At 38.1% G+C, this 16,641-nt stretch overlaps 2 protein-coding genes across 2 annotated transcripts; both read left to right on the forward strand.

Annotated features, from left to right (window-relative positions):
- Nucleotides 1-2,268: 2,268 nt before the first annotated feature.
- Nucleotides 2,269-7,745, forward strand: LOC149028057 (protein LEAD-SENSITIVE 1-like). Its single transcript, XM_089168199.1, has 3 exons — nucleotides 2,269-2,469; nucleotides 2,578-2,651; nucleotides 6,878-7,745. Exons 1-3 carry the CDS (start codon nucleotides 2,450-2,452, stop codon nucleotides 7,558-7,560), a joined length of 777 nt encoding a protein of 258 aa, XP_089024325.1. The 5' UTR covers nucleotides 2,269-2,449; the 3' UTR covers nucleotides 7,561-7,745.
- A 1,692-nt stretch (nucleotides 7,746-9,437) lies between these two features.
- Nucleotides 9,438-16,173, forward strand: LOC149028058 (bZIP protein). Its single transcript, XM_089168212.1, has 5 exons — nucleotides 9,438-9,653; nucleotides 9,908-10,520; nucleotides 11,969-12,044; nucleotides 13,323-13,449; nucleotides 15,019-16,173. Exons 2-5 carry the CDS (start codon nucleotides 9,988-9,990, stop codon nucleotides 15,225-15,227), a joined length of 945 nt encoding a protein of 314 aa, XP_089024338.1. The 5' UTR covers nucleotides 9,438-9,653; nucleotides 9,908-9,987; the 3' UTR covers nucleotides 15,228-16,173.
- Nucleotides 16,174-16,641: the final 468 nt, after the last annotated feature.

Consider the following 16,641-nt stretch of genomic DNA (forward strand, 5'->3'; position numbering starts at 1 on the left):
CATCGTGCAAATCTCTGCTTTGCGCATAATACACCGGCCGGTTCCTTGGCGGCGACCTCGTTGGAGATGATGTCGCCATACTGGTAATCTCTGAGTTGGTCTTTGCATGCATTTTTGCTGCAATTGCAAGCCAGAAGACAATCGCACAGAGACCTAATGAGAGATGAGCAGATTAGACTTGAGGATTGAAACAAGCGAGAAGATCTCTTCTCTACAACTCTGATCTTCTCTGCAACTCCATTCGACTTTTGGTAAAATCGGTGTCGCTGGGGGGTTTTGTGTCGCCCCCCAGCGACACGACAAAAAATCGCCCTGTGTCGGCGATTTATCGCCGACACAAGGAACCTTGGGTATGCTTAGAGTCGGTGGCAGACCCAGGATGCAATAGTGGGGGGGGGGGGCGAAGAATGAAAGCCAGATAACCTTTCCATTTGGGGTCGCACCTCTAAATTATTTTATTAAATAAAATATTAGACTACATATATTTTGTTGGGGCCACACATATTTGAAAAAAAATGATAAATTATTGATAATGATATTTTTTTATGACAAAATATAGGTAAAATTAAAGCAACAATATAAAAAAATTATACACATGACTTCAATCCTAAAAAGTTAGATGCAAACCAAAATTTTCTTTGGTAAGAGATGTAAACCAAAAATTTTTTTAGGTAAGAGATGCAAATCAATGGTAGTTAGTTATCTACTAACTATAGACAAAATCAAATTAAAAAGAATAACAAAAAAAGAAAAGAGAAAAAGAGAAACAATAAATAAATTGAGAAAAAGAAAGAGACCTAATTGTGGAGTATATTTTTTCCCAAATTTTCTTAAGCCACGCTTATAGAAAGGGAAGAGAATAAATAGGAAAAAAAGAGGATAGAGGAGAGAGGAGGTAGGAGAATAAATAGAGATTGAAGAGTTAATTTTTAATTAGAAATAATATTTTGATTTTTGAATACCTAATAAGAATTTTTTCAAAAATTTCCTTTAACCCACATTTATAGAAACAGAAGAGAATAAATAGGAAGAAAAGATGAGAGAGAAGAGAGGGGAGAATAAATAGGGATTGATGAATTAGTTTTTTTTATCAGGAATGACATTTATGCCCATCATTTTACCTTTAAAAACTGTTCACAATATTGGGGGGGCCAAATAGTGACATTTCACATGTGGGAAGAGAAAAAACCGGAAAAATTAAAGGAATTAAGAGAATATACATAAATTTTTTTAAAATTCGGGGGGCATGGCCCCCTCCGGCCCCTTCATAGGTCCACCCCTGCTTAGAGTTCTCTTGTCCTGCTATTCTAGTTTCAAAGATGGTCAAAGACCAATTAGGCATTGCACTTGAATTGATTACAAAAGCAGTGTTTTTATGCTGAAAGGTTCCCAGATTTCCTTTGTGCCACTTGGAAGGATGTTGTGACCAAGGTTCGAAAAATTGCTTTGTGTTGCCGTGATAGCGTGGCTAGTGACACCACCGACATAGCGATATATCGCAATATGTCGGGCGACATTTGGAGGGTGTTGATGAAAAATCGACTCCTAGTTTCGAGAGGTATTTGGGGTCATTTTAGTTTGAATTTTGGTTGTGCATCCTAACTTGAGGTCAATAAACACACTGAAAGCGTTATTTTGACCTAAAATATAATCTAAACTAATGTTCCTAATCGACACTTGTATCAGCTGTATGCAGGCGAAACTGGAAGTCTAGAAAACTCGTAAATCTGTATGAAATCTCGCTTGATTGACACAAACAATGTAATAGTCATCGATAGCAAAGCTAGATGTACTTGTAAACGTCAAAGATTGGAACAAAATAGGGTTAAACTGCAAGAAACAAGAAAGAGAGAACGAGATTACGACATATCAACATATCAGTTGACATTGGCAACAAATTGGTGATTTATTGTTGACTTCATGTCAGAGGGGGTGTCGCATTGCCCCCACTCGGACATGGCGATATATCGCGGAGTACACTTCGAACCATGGTTGACTGGTCTAACATTGGAAATTTACAAAAACTTCCAGTTTTGTATGCATGTTGATGGATTCCCCTTTTGGGTCTCACGTAAATATTCCCTCTAGACCAACCCAAGTTCTTTGACGAGATTTTTATCCAAAAAAAGGAAGAAAAAAATAAATAAAGTTGTGGATAAGATTGAAAATTGAAAATGTTGAATCTATTAAGACTGTTCTATTATAGAGACGGTTTGTTTGAAATTAATAATAAATACACATCTGTGTCGAATGTCGAGTAGGAATAAAATAAATAAAATAAGAGTAAGGAATTCTTAGTGACGAAGGAAACAAACCGCTAGAAGCCTCGATAGAACGCTTTAAGTTAGGGGGTTTATATTCCTTTCATTATTCTTTTTGGCATTTTGTCAATCACGCAACGGAAACTGCTTCCATTCTCCCTTTCCCGAACATAATCAGAGAGAAGTAGATGGGATTGCTCTCTAACAGGTACTTTTGGTTTTTCTAATTTCTTCGATTAATTTTACTATGCTTGGGTTGTTTATTGGATCTGGCTTTTCGTGTTCTCTAATTCTCTATCATTCAATCGCTGGGCAGGATTGACAAGGGCAGTCTTAAGCCTGGGGATCACATCTACTCATGGAGGAATGCTTACATCTACGCCCATCATGGTCCTCTTCCTCTCTCTCTCTCTTTGAATTTCTTGCATTGGATTCTTATTCAGATTGTCATGCCATGGTTACATATATGCCCATCACAACCCCAGAAGAATTCATCAGAATATTGATTTCCATATAGGGTTTGACTAACCCACTTGTTATTTTAATCGACCTCGTGTATCAAATTTGCTGTTGCAACAACTAATGTCAGCTTATACCTTAGTAAACTTCTGGCTCTTTCGGTAGTTTACTATAAGGAACTTCTGAAACATCTACTAATATCTTTTACGTATTAATTCAGGAAAGTTGAAATATCAGTGCATCGTCTAATAATTTTTAGCATTTCCTTCGTGGAGCTTTCTTTTAGCCGTTTATAGAATTTCATGTTTTTTACTTTTTTTACTTTCTGGATTTTGATCGTGAAATTAGGAACTCAGTGGAAATTCATCCTCACAAAAAATAGAAAATCCTGAAATTGAAGTTAATAGTTGCCTTCTTTAGTCTATGAAGATTGGGTTCATATGGAAGATGAAAACCAATCAATTGAAGACCTTAGGTATGTCAAAACGCGTGTTTAGGCAGACTGGAGAGACCAAACTCGGAGTTTATTGTGAACTATAATGGTTGGTAGTTGGTACTCTGACTTTGGATTGGGCATTTCTGTGGCAACTACTATTTATTGCTAAACTTAAAAAATACTGATAATTGGTTTTATAAACTGTTTGTTCAGACGTTTATGGCTCAAATGCATTGACTATTAAAAGATTTCTTGAAGAATTGAATGCCCTGTGGCTGCTATAGTCGCTTTTAGATCACAAAGCGACAGACTATGTAATCCAAACTTCACACAGCAGAGTATAGGTTTGCTTCCTGGTGTCAATTACTTCATTTCTCAGAGGGCATTTCATCTGATTAAAGGCAAGCTGCTGTTCATTGGTTGCTTTTGTTGTTCCCAGGTTGTTACATTCCTTTTTTTGGTGGGGTTTTTTTTTTTTTTTTGGGGGGGGGGGGGGGAGGTGGTGTAGCTTGAACCAGGGTTAATGGAAGTCTTTCCAAAAATTCCTAGCACTCTTCCCAGCCGACGCTTGGTGTTCCTCAGCTAACTGGCACTGTCTGCACTTATTGTAGGCACTCCTACTCACGTACTCCTACAAAGATGATGCTGGACTTATACACTGCTGCCTACAGCTGATATACTTGCATATTTAACGACTAGCATTCACAGACTGGGCTGGGGAAGCCCAAGTTTACTAGTTTCTCCACACTAGCTATTCCAGTGCTCATACTTGGTGACACATTTTTCTAGGCAGACATACAATTCCTGTGGCAAGGTCTACCTGGAATGCATGCCCATCTCCAATATAAAACATCGAATAATCACGTCATCCATGCACAACATATTAGTGCTTTAGCTGGATTCTTACATGTGTAGAGTAATGCCCATGCTCTCAACTAGGCTTAGCGCTTATCTGTGCCCTCGACTTGGCACTCAATCAATTGTATCTGATCTGAATTTCCATTGTGACGACTAACAGTGCATTTTAACCCGTCATTCATTTGATATGGATGCTTCTGACCATCTGATCATCTAAGGAAAGGCAAGAACTTACATACATCCTTTGACAGCTTTCATCCTGCCTTGGAGTTGTTGGACTAGCACTTTAATGTAACGCTAGATCGAATAGGATCAACGAGGGAGCATTCTTCCAAGATGTTAAACAGAACCAGACTTGAAAATGGGAATCAAAAATAGGACTGAAGGATAAAAGGGTAACTCATGCATTGGCTGGATGGATTACAACCAGATTTGGATGATTTTGTTATGAGAGTATGAGGATGGTTGGATTGGCAGGTTCTCTGCGGAGAACTCCTTGTGTATGTTCTTCTAGAAGGTAGTTACAGGTTTTCAAAGCAACTACTTGTTTGAGCTTGAAATTGGGGTTTATGGTAGTTAGATGTGGCAGCAAGGTAGAAAAAATGTAGGTTTGATATGGGGGTCCTGTAGGTTACATTTGAATGAATTCTAATGGTGAATTTGGCTATAGGTGGATCCCTAGGGGGTGGGGGTTCAGAAACTCCTTTCAATATGACTTACCGGGGCCAAGCTTCAATCTAGATGTGACTCACCAGATCAAGTCTCATGATGGAGAAGAAAAAATGGCAGAAGCTGATTGCAATTAGCAGAAATTTTGAATGGTCAAGTTCTTTTTATCTTCACTGAAGAGGTATATATATAGGGGCTTAATCAGCCTTACGAAATTAGTCCAGATGCCTGTGGGACTTGACCAGGAATTAGAAATAGAAACAAGAAAGTCGAATACTTGAGTCAATCTTAGAGATAAAAATTAAAAGAGACTCAAAACAGACCTTTAACTAATTTAGAACAGCCTTAGAAACTGCCTTACTAACATCAAAACAAAATAGGGTTCCTAAGTAATGTCAAACTAGCCTAACTAATTCAAACTAACTCTAAGCTAAATTCAAAACAAAATTAAATTAAGTAACTACCCATTTTCGGATTCAATTTGTGTGCCCGTGTTTTTTTTTGGTAGCATGTACCCATGTGTTAGGTCCATTAAGTTGGTAGATTAAATTGGCAACACATGGATGAAGGCCCATACCTATTTGACCCAACCCTAGGCATATTCCTAGGAAAAAGAACCAATTTGGTGCTGGGTCTTCATCACACTCAGATGAGGATCTAGGGAAGCACATGGTACAACTCATAACAGGAAGAGGGACCATGATGATGTACAAAGGCCTCAAAGTGTTCTGTTTGATCTGAAGTTGGGTGCTAGAACTGATTAATCTGGAATTTATCTCTCTCTTTTTTTCTGTCTTTTTCTTCTTCTTCTTTTTTCTTCTTATTTATTTATTTATTTATTTATTTATTATTTTTTTTAAGTTAAATTTATAAAGAAAGAATAGTGAAATTTGGTTTATACTCTGAGTCTTTTCTTCTATCAGTAGACATGAAAGAGGTTAAGCACTTCTAGGAGTTGTTTATTTGTAAGATTCGAATTTGAAATTTTGGTTAGACTCAAGTAAGTCAAATATGTATGGGATATAAGGTCTGGTGAGCCTTGTAAATATCAGATTTTGAGTGGAATTTTTTGGGTCATTTGTTTATGGTTGAGGAATGATTCTTTCCTAGTTTCTGATTATCACACTCCGGCTTTTCAATTGAAGCTACTCTCTTATTTCTTTCTCTTTCTTCCTTTACATCCCCTATATTGTCTCTATTATCCAAAAGTTCTTGAAATCTGCCTGCATCAGATAATAGTTGTCAAATCATGGTGTTTCCATATCAGTTCTCGTTTTGTTTCCTGCTTTCTTTTGTAACTAGAGAATTGTTATTTAATATCCACAGTTAAATGCTAATTGGCTTCAGTAATGAAACTTCCTAATTTTTGTTTGCTTTTGGATTGCCAATGTGAAATGTACAGAATACATCTTTCTGTAATAGATAGCTGAATCAGAAGTTATAAAACTAAATGTGCAAAATGATGTTCGAAATGAATGCAGAATTGACCCTCTTTTCAGGAAGGCCAGACACACAGGAGAAAGCAGAACAAAAAAGAAAGAACGAAAGGGCAGCACCCCAAAGGGCCAACCCAACCAGCCGAAGAGAGGGGAAGAAAGATTCATTAATACGCCTCTTGTTGAGGTGACCATTTTAAACTTGCTGGACCAGATTCCTTTTTTTTCTTTTATGAAGTCGGTGAAGATCAGTTAACACTGTAAGGAACATTTGTTCGTTATTGGCCAATTTTACCAATGTGTCAATTTCTGTTCTGCTCCCTTTTCAGTTATATTTGGCATAAATGATGTTCAAAATGAATGCAGAATTGACCCTCTTTTCAGTGAATGGTCCATGATCTTGCATTTGGGAATTCAAACAGTGAATAGGAAAAATGAAATTGGGTCAGTGTACTTCCCTTTTTTTTCAGAATCTTGTGATTGCTTCAACCTTTGATGAGATGGTTTACAACTAGATTGGGTGGGCCAGAGCATAAGTTTTTGCCAGACACCTTTATTCATGAAATCAGTAAAGAAATGTCTGTGTGCGCACGTGTTTTTGTGAACCCTTTTCATGCAACATTGCATGCTATTGCAGTAACTTTTATTTGGGATCCTAATGATTAGATAATACAATGATGGGATTGTTAAGTCATTCCTGTGCAATTATATGTCAGTTTGGTCATCGCCAATTTCTTTGTTGATCCATTTGGATACAGGAATCTATGTTGGAGATGATAAGGTTATCCATTTCACCAGAGGTCAGGGTCAGGAAGTGGGGACTGGAACTGTGCTGGATGTTCTCCTACTAAGCTCTGGGCCAACCCGATCTCAGCCCTGTCCCACCTGCTCTCAACTAGAACATCATGGAGTCGCATCTTCATGTCTGGATTGTTTTCTCTGCGGTGGAGTCCTGTATCGTTTTGAATATGGTGTCACTCCTGCTCTCTTTCTTGCGAAAGCTCGGGGTGGAACATGCACCCTTGCGCTGGCAGACCCAGATGATATTGTAATCCACCGTGCGACCTATTTGCTTAACAATGGCTTTGGATGTTACAATGTTTTCAAGAACAACTGCGAAGACTTTGCCATTTACTGCAAGACGGGTCTCCTAGTTGTTGATCAAGGAACAATTGGCCAGAGTGGTCAGGCAATATCAATCGTCGGGGGCCCCCTTGCTGCTGTCCTCTCATCGCCAATGCGCCTGATAACAACCAATGTATATGGGATGACTGCAGCAGCTGTTGGGGTTTATTGTGCTAGTCGTTATGCTGCAGATATTGGTATGAGGAGTGATGTTGTGAAGGTAGCAGTGGAAGACCTGACAGCAAGATTGGCAGCAGGTAGACTCCAGGTGGTTGAGCCTGTTAGGGCAACACCCCGACTGGCTATCAATCAGTGACTTGGTTTTCGTCAACGATGAAATAATGCAAGGATTGTTGTATACTTGTATGACTGATCCTTCATGAATAAGTTGTTCCAAAGAATCTGAACTGTGGTTCCCAACATCCGGGGATTGGTGTGTTTGTTGACCTTATTGATAATTGAGACCTATCATTTGTTTTTGTCCAGGTTTTCTGCTTTTCTTTGTTCTGCTATTAGTGTCAGGAAAGATGGGTATCGCCGTATTGGTGGACATCAGTACGGATCAGTTGGTACGATTGGATACTTGGGAGAAGAAAAAGAAGGTAAAGCAGAAGGGGTTGCAGCAGATTAGTTTGTGATGCAATTCCAGAGCAGAACGAGGAAGCCTAAGAATTAATTAACTTATTTGTATAACTCAGTAGTTCTTTCAACAGAAAAACAGAACAACTCCACAATCTTCTTGTGAAAAAGAGGGTAAAGCAACTAACTACAAGAGAAACTTTTAGGGCTCCTCCTATCTCAAGAGAGAAGGAGAAGATGGTTTCGGTCATAGGAGAGACAAGAGAGTTAAGGTCACTGGAGTAGGATGTAGTTCAATCTCAATCGTTTCTCGGTTATCTTAAAATTTAAAATTTTTAATCGACTTTCAATCAGGGTGTCTAGCTGTAAATTAGGGAGATTTTTTTCCTAATTTGAAAAATAAACTACATTTATGTGAACCATTGGATCTCTTAATATACATCTGTCGCCATCTTACGACCATGAAACAACTAACAAAAGTGCCTTCAATCTTGGGGTTCGATAGGTAAGAGTAGCGTTGTTGGGATATATTCGATCTGAACACTAACGTGGTCCCCATGGTTATCCACTCCTGAAGTTGCTTGGCTTCAGGTGGCTTGTTTTTTTATTATATTATTAGTAGAAAGAAATCCTACATGCGAAGCGTCTTCCCAAGAAGGCGGAAGTTAATGGTCGGCAACAAGGTTTAAAGTATCCCACGATATCATACGATACTAGCGGATACGTATCCATATTTGACTAAACCGATACGATACATCTCGATACGTCTTTCTATTGAATTACATTAAAATACAGTAGCCAGAGCGACACAATACTTGATACCAGACGATACATCTCTTAAAATCAACTGACCGATACGATACTCAATACCGATACTTTAAACCTTGGTCGGCAACGTCAAGGGACTCGAGACGGGGCGATTTTAGTATGTCTATATAAAATTATTTTTTAATGTTTATGTACTAAAAGTAAGGGTGTATATTACATATCGAAATCATTTAACCATATCAAATCGAGCTATTTAAAACTGCATTGTACTTCACCATTCAAAATTTAGTATGGTACGTATTGAAATTGAAATATGATGTAGTGTTGTACCAGTTTTTTAGGTACTCATACCGTCTATATGTATTGAAATCATACCGAATTGGTACCAACCAAATTAAGGAATATAAATATAATTTTACAATTAAAACACTTTACCTATCTCTAATTCTCTATTTTAGTCTTTGGTTTCGTCCTTCACTCCTCTTCTCAAATTTGCTTGTTTCGTCTCTGTTAATTATATTTATTTCCCAGTCTCTATAAATATCTGAGGAGAAACTCAAAAAACACTTTATAAGAAGATTACGATCGCGCCCTTGGAAGTAAAGTAGTGTACACTGGAATCGGCGTAGTATTTGGGAAAGAATCGGCGATTTATTGGCGGCGTACGCGTGGTGTGAGAATGCCAGGCTGGAATGAATCCAAACTGTGACGATGCAGAGCCTCGCAGTGGCAGTACAAAAGTTATAATTTAAAGGACGCTTTACGTCTGCAAGTGGGCTAATGGAGTTCTGGCAGATGTAGCCGCCCAGAACCCCAAGTGGCACACCAGTGCGCACGTTACTTATCCTACACTCACTCACTCTCCCACTTTTTTTCATTCTCTACTGTTTCCTACTCCACCGCTTGCTTCTCTCAGTTCTGACACGCCACAATCCCTCCCTTCACTCTCGCTCACTTCTCCTTCCTTGCCATTCATCATCGATCTTCTTCTTCTTCTTCTTTCCGGTGACTAAATGAGTATAACAATGGCTACAGAGAGTAAGAAAACCAGAAAACTGAAAGGTAAGCGAAGAACAACGGCCTGAATTCTCAATAAAATAAGCGGGAAAAATATGAGAAAAGTTTAAATCTTACTGTTTCTTTCTTTATTTAGGGTTACTATTGTATTGCTTTTGTTCATTTATGTAAAGAAAATAGAAAATATCTATCTTTTCATTGGAAACAGCTTTTCCTGTTTTCAAGTTGTTTCAATTGTAATTACTTATTAGGCAGCAGTTTTAATAACCTGTTTGATTCTCTCCTTCATCCTTCATCAGGGAAGAAGAAGCATGAGCAGGCTGGCTATGGGTTGCCTTAACAAACGGTGGTACTCACTGTAAATAACGAACGGTATACCATGTCAAAGTTGGCTCACGCTCACCTCCCTCCTCGTTGCCCATTGCAGAACAGAGCTTCTCGACGCCTCCATGATTCTCAACTCTCTCCAACTTTGCCCAGAAATGATGGGTTGCGCCCTCTTCATCATCGGTCTCCTTCTGATAGTTCTATCTTGGAGGAGCAACCATCCTGGCTTGATGAACTTCTGACTGATTCCGACAGCTGTTCCAAAGGGACATTTCATCGCCGATCAGCTAGCGATTCATTGGCTTTCGTAGATGGTCCGGCCTCCTTTTCCTATCCCATTTCCGAAGAAATTGGAAATGGGTTGGTGGGTGATTGTGTATATGGACCAAACTCTCCTCGACGGAACTCGAATTTAAATCACTCGAGGGGTTCCATAGTTTCGGCGTTATCTGAGTATGTTTCCCAAAAGCCTTCGCAGCATTTATCCGACAATATCTGCATTGCTGAAACTATCCAATCCGATTCGAAAGGAAATGCTTGTGGTTCGAATGTTGAGCTTGATTCTGAGGCAAATATTGCACGGCGGTGAGAATCTATATATCTTGCTCATATCCCAGTAGAAAAATTATTTTTTGCATAGTTTGTTTCAGTGAATCATTGGGTACGAAAGATACCATGTGATACTTGCTCTTAGCTTTTCTCCATGATCAGTTCAAAAAATGCAATTCCTCGATGATTTCGGTAGGCAAATTCCCTGAGTTTGGAGAAATTAAGGGTAGACGAAATGAAAAATTGAACAGCTAGTGGAAACTGGATAATAACAATGCGAACTTGAGATAATCTTGATTTTATTGACAACTCAATTCTCTGCCGGAACCATAATCTCTAGGTATCTGATCTGATGGCTTTGCGTAGTAGCTACATTTTCAAATCCTAAACTGGCAATACATTCCATATTCCATTCTACCAATTTCTTGGACCTGAAATGCTAAGCCTCTAACTTTAGTTTTTTTTTTTTTTTTACTTTTAATCTGAGAATACCAGAGACCTTGTAGTTTAAGATGTAACTAAACCCGCCTTTATAGGTCTTTCATACACTTGGTAGTAAAGCCCTACATTGGTTATCATTCAATGTCACTGATCACTGTAGCTTTGCTTACTGTTGTGTTTACTATTCAGTTGCATTGAGAATATGCTTTTGAAGTTGTCCAGGAATTATGAGTTCACTCTGTCAAGTTGATATTGCATTTTTCCATTAAGTTCCATAAACTGAAATTCTAGGTATTTTTTTCATCATCATTGTTGCCACGAGTGGGATTATGAAGTTCCTTGCTCCAAGAAAGTATGTTGAATGTGGGTTAAATGTGAGTTTGAAGTATGACTTTGAATATACCACTTATCAAAATTTTGGTAGAATGCTTGCTGATTGGTCCTCTATTGAGTGGGTTCATGCCTAGAATAATGGAAAGAAGAAAGTGCTTAGAGTGGATGATAGTTAACAAAATGTTTGGATTTTTCTGTAGTGGATGTCCAGCTTCTCTATTTTAGTGCATCTTTTATGTTGTTATCCTGCTTATAACTCTTAGGTAGTTAGGCCTATTATTGAGCCCCTTTCTTGGCAAATTGATGTTCATAATTCTTCTATTGTTCTTTGGTTCTATGTCCTATTTTGTTACTTGCTTGTATTCCTTCATCATCATTCAGCTATGTTTTAAAATTTGCTCCGAATATGACATGGTTGATAGGTCAGTGGCTTCATTCCATTAAGACCAAGATGAATGGTGAGACGTGCTAATAAGCTAATTTCTTGCCTAATAGCAGATCAATCTGGTTGCTGGTTTTTACAGTTCTATGGAGATATTAAATGATTCAACAAAGCATTGAAACAAATTTTCTTAGCATTCTTGTCTTGGGTTCTGTTTTTGAACTTGCAATCTTGATCACTAAATGTTGGTGATTGTTGTACCAGAACTGATGCTTGGAAGATGCATTCTGTGTTTTTTTAGATTGTTAAACTTCACTATTTTTAACAGGCACCCCGCACAGCGTTCAAGGGTCCGCAAGCTTCAGTATATTGCTGAACTAGAAAGAACTGTCAATATTTTCCAGGTAATTCATTAAAAAATGTGATAGGATTTCTGAGTTTGTTATTATTGTATTGTGTTAAACTCGTCTGGCATGCAAAGACTTGCTTTCTTAGGTTTGTAATATTTTCTTTCAGAGAGGCCTACCAGGTATAATTGTGCACCTCTGATCATTGCAATTCACATTTGGTCTTTTAAGAAGAGCATTTTTATTGCCTTGCTCCTATACCAACTACCTGGTTGGGAGGTGCATTTGAATTGGCAACTAGTGGTTTTAGCATTTTCTCTGTCTTATAAGAAACTGGTACTGTAAACCTTATATTGTTATCCTTTGTTAAAGGTTGGCTGCATTAGAACTGAAGTAAGTGAACAATTAGTGTTAAGACCCATTTCATCTAGTAGTTTTGTTATTGAGGCCATTGGTTTAAGCATTGGTTAGCTTAATATTTCATAGGTAGATATATTAGGGTGATTTTTCCCAAATAATTGAAATAGGGTGGATGAAGTGGAGATGTGCGTCTGAGGTCTTGTATAGTTGACATATTCCTTTAAAACTTAAAGAAAAATTCTATAGGACCGTCATACAACCAGCTATGATGCATAGTGCAGAGTTTGGGTTGTAAGAAGCATCATATAGATAAAGTCAGTGTAGTAGAAATGAGAATGTTAAGATGGATGTGTGGCAAGACTTGGAAGGACAAGGTAAGGAATGATCGTCTTTGAGTTGGTGGAATCTCCTACAAATGATAAGCTACGAGAAAGTCGATTGAGGTAGCACTAACTAGGGTGATGTGAAACTTGGAGTAACTGAGAGCAACTGAAGGCCTTGGAATCTTGATGACCCTAATTTGCCATTTAACAAGTTTTTGGGGAAGCACTCTGATGACAGATCAAAAGAGATGTGGGTGAAAGAGTGTGTAAAAATTAAATCTGGGTTATGCATCACTATATATACATACCTACATACATACGTGCATACATATACACATCTGTAGGTATGTACATATGTATGTATTAGTTTGTAATTTGGTTTTTGTGCTTTGAAACTGTATTTATGTGTCATAATCATGACCATGCATTTTTCAACTGTTTCCTTCTGTGTCTTTAGTGTATTTTGCATTTCTCTGTTACAATACATCTCTTAGCATCATCCTGCCAATGCCAACACTTCAATCATTGATGGACAGTAGTTTTAGTTCTTCGTTTCTATTAGAGAAGCTTTCTCTAGTTTCATTCTTCTCTCTCTTGACATGATAAGTTTCTTGATTAAAGTAGTTTTAACTAATATTTGTATATTCTGCAGACTCTAGAGTTGGATTTGGAAGCTAGAATTGCTTTGTTGCTTCAGAGGCATGTTCGTTTGTCCGTGGAAAACGAAACACTAAAGCAGAAAATAAACTACCTTGAGAAAGAAAAAATATTCAAGGCTGGTGAGTCCTTTATCTTATGTTGACCTCCTTTGTTTTTCAAGTTTTTCTATGAAATGGACACCCAATAAGAATAATAATTCCACAAGATTCTATGAACCTTGAGTTTCAGGTATGTTAATTAGAGACTGTAATTAGAAGAAAAGAGAAGGAAGGAAGGTGGTAAAACCAGTGGAGGCTTCACCTTGGATGTGAAGGACTCCATAAATTTGCATTTTACAGAAACCAATCAGGTTATGAAAGAGTGTGCCACTGTGCCGCAGGTATTAAAGAAAAGACAAACAAAACTCCTAAAACATGCCCAGGCTAATCCCAAGGGTCCTTTTCACCCATTTTATTCTTTTTTCTAACAAGGTTGGCTATATTTGCACTTTATTTTTTGGGATTTTCATCATTATGGTTCTCTTTCATAGAATTGTGAAGTTACTGTCATATTTGGAATTTATAAAAACATCAATATGCAACTGTAGCCTTAGGTTTGATCTTCAAGCATGGTAGAATGGTGAAAGAATTGATCCCTGCTTAGTTATAAACAGATTTCATATAAATACTTGCATTGCATTGAGAAGATTAAAATGTCCTTTGCTGAAGACTAGCTTCAGGATGGTAGGATGGAATCACTGGAGGTCGTCGCCATCTACTTATGCATGGCTCACATTCAGTGAGATTCTGAATAAACCTGCAGCTGTATTTTACATAGAAGAGGTTCCATTCCCCTAGTATGATCTGCATGGTTTGATCCATTGGATCCTTTTGGATGGGTGGGGAGGGTTCTTTTGTGGAAGCATCTCGGAGGGGGTGTGTATAGAGTTGTCTGGACTGGTATGGCTCATTTTGCCTTTTCTAAGTGATTCACAATTTTTACTATATTAAGGCAGCAATGGTGTTGGAGAAGGTCAAAAAAGTAGTTTGGACTTCGCTACACCTTGATCATTATGATTCTGACAATTATTTGCCCATGCATCACACTTGGTGCTTCATGCAACCTCTTGATGGTCATGAATTTTCCAGTGCTTTAATATTCCACGGTGGCAAGTTTTGTTTTGGCTGAAACTCTACATGTGAGCATTGGACATTGGGATCTACCCAGCCATAAAAATTGTGCCCCTGGCTGACTTTTTTGTGCAGCAAATAGGGCTGTTTGTCCACAGACATGGGGATATCCTCAATTGACTTTTGCCAGTCAAGGGGAGATGCTCGACCAAAAACCCAGGTCTGCCTCAGAGAAATTGGACATGTTCTGTGTCTTTGGAAAGCAAACCTTATAGGCAAATGACTAACTGAATACTGCTAACCAATTGCTAGAGATTGAAGATTTTGTGCTTCATCTTCCATTTTCTCCTCTTTAATCATCTCATTGAAATATTCTGGAAGTTGTGCCATGCTACCATCCTTGAAAGAAGCAACCATGGTTTGGAAGTTAGGGTCATTCTGATATTTCTGAGACTTCAGTATTTTAATTATTTTCTTCTACCAGTTGGGATGAGAAGCATTAATGTTTCCAGATCACCCTTTATATTAGAAGTAGTTAAAGCTTCATTCTTATTTGTTTTACCCTCCATGATGTTACAGGTCAATATCGGACATTGAAGAAGGAAGCTGAAAAGTTGACAATGGACTACATAAACCATCTGAAGAGTGGTCCCCCTTCTCGCATAGGATCCAACATTGGTGCAACTTCTTCAGAGGCTAGTTGGAAGATCTTAGACATGGGAAGACTTAGTCTTGGTGGAAACCCAGTTTCATCGAAGCATATGGTTTCAGAAGCTAACGAGACTTGAGGGTATGGAAACAGGCATTTTCCTGTATAGATTTCAGGTCAAAGCTATACCATTTACCAAGTCCGCAAGCCCCAGGTAGGTACCCTAGCAATCATGCAAGTTCTTGCTTGTAGGAACAGATGTGTACATTTACACGGAGATACTTCAATACGTAAATGGTTGATTGCTTGATGGTACACATAAATATGCATGTTTAATTATCATATGATTGTGGTTACTTGATTACCTCCTCCCTTTATATTACCCAAACTTATCCTAATATTTTAGTCATTGAATTAACCATGGTCCATAGCTTCTAAAAGGTGTTCATGTCTTTTTGTATTATGAAGTTCAGCATTGGCTGTCAAGGCTGTTCTCAAAATCCTGATGTATCTGCAGAACTGTGTATCCTTATAAAAAATGACTTAAAAGTGAAGTAGGCATTGTGCTACTGAACCATCCAACCTATAGTGTACATCCAAAACGCCCGTGTAAGTATGCAGTGACGCAAGTACCTGCCAAAGTCTGAATTGTACTGAGAAAAGCATCAATAGAACCTGCTCATGTTCTTCAGAAATCAGTGCTAGTGGTCTTCACCATGTTTTAATGAATAGAAGCATTTTAGCATGAACGTGGAATCCTTTCCTTAGTCATGGTTTGTTTCTGCGTCAGCTTTTTGGAGGAGCCAAAACCCGTGATATTTTATGGACTATGCGTATTACCAAAATTGGTTGCAGCATCCACCATGCACTTGTATCTGTATGTTGAATTTTACCCAAACAGAAAAAAAGGGTTATCTCTAACTTGAGTTTCAATGGTAGTTCTATCAATTCGAACACTCACTTTACACTTTCACATATTTTACCCAAGCATCTGCCCATGCATATCGACCAAGCTCCTTGTAGCGATCCTGAGGAAGCCCCACCTTCAGATTATCGTTTGAATTAGAACCAAGCTCCCATAGAGATCTTACGGATGATCATTTGAAATCTCACAAACAAAATCAAATTTTTTTGTGGAGCTGTCAGAAACCCAAGCCTCCTCCGAGTCTTTAGACTTTGCACAATATCGTCAACCAATCTAATCGGTATACATTGGCAATTTTGATTATAACATTGTTCGACATATGACGCACCATTCAATTATTCCATGCATGCATGATATGCAGTACATCGATCCCCACTAATCACATATAAAACACCATAACGTAGAGGGAAATCCAATCTTTTTTTTTTTTTTTGGTAGAAAAATCCAATCTAAAATTCACGTGAGCTAAAGAAGCAAAATAGATGTTTCCATCATTCTACCTCCTTCCAGTGTTTGCGTCTTGATGTTTTTACGTTTACCTTATCATGCGTTGGACAATAAGATCTCCCTCTTTGAAATAGAAACACAAACCAGCCCATAACATATACAAATCCAATTATATAGATTA

The sequence above is a fragment of the Hakea prostrata genome, chromosome 1 (genome assembly GCF_041222555.1).
Source record: "Hakea prostrata isolate BN-2017 chromosome 1, UWA_Hpros_2, whole genome shotgun sequence".
Lineage (NCBI taxonomy): Eukaryota > Viridiplantae > Streptophyta > Magnoliopsida > Proteales > Proteaceae > Hakea > Hakea prostrata.

What these genes read in the sequence shown, in the direction of transcription:
- LOC149028057 (XM_089168199.1), top strand. Translation starts at nt 2,450, where the DNA reads ATGGGATTGCTCTCTAACAG. An exon ending in ATGGGATTGCTCTCTAACAG is followed by an intron (nt 2,470 to 2,577) that starts GTACTTTTGGTT and finishes ATCGCTGGGCAG; the next exon opens with GATTGACAAGGGCAGTCTTA. An exon ending in TTACATCTACGCCCATCATG is followed by an intron (nt 2,652 to 6,877) that starts GTCCTCTTCCTC and finishes ATTTGGATACAG; the next exon opens with GAATCTATGTTGGAGATGAT.
- LOC149028058 (XM_089168212.1), top strand. Translation starts at nt 9,988, where the DNA reads ATGTCAAAGTTGGCTCACGCTCACCTCCCTCCTCGTTGCCCATTGCAG. An exon ending in GAGGCAAATATTGCACGGCG is followed by an intron (nt 10,521 to 11,968) that starts GTGAGAATCTAT and finishes TATTTTTAACAG; the next exon opens with GCACCCCGCACAGCGTTCAA. An exon ending in GAACTGTCAATATTTTCCAG is followed by an intron (nt 12,045 to 13,322) that starts GTAATTCATTAA and finishes TATATTCTGCAG; the next exon opens with ACTCTAGAGTTGGATTTGGA.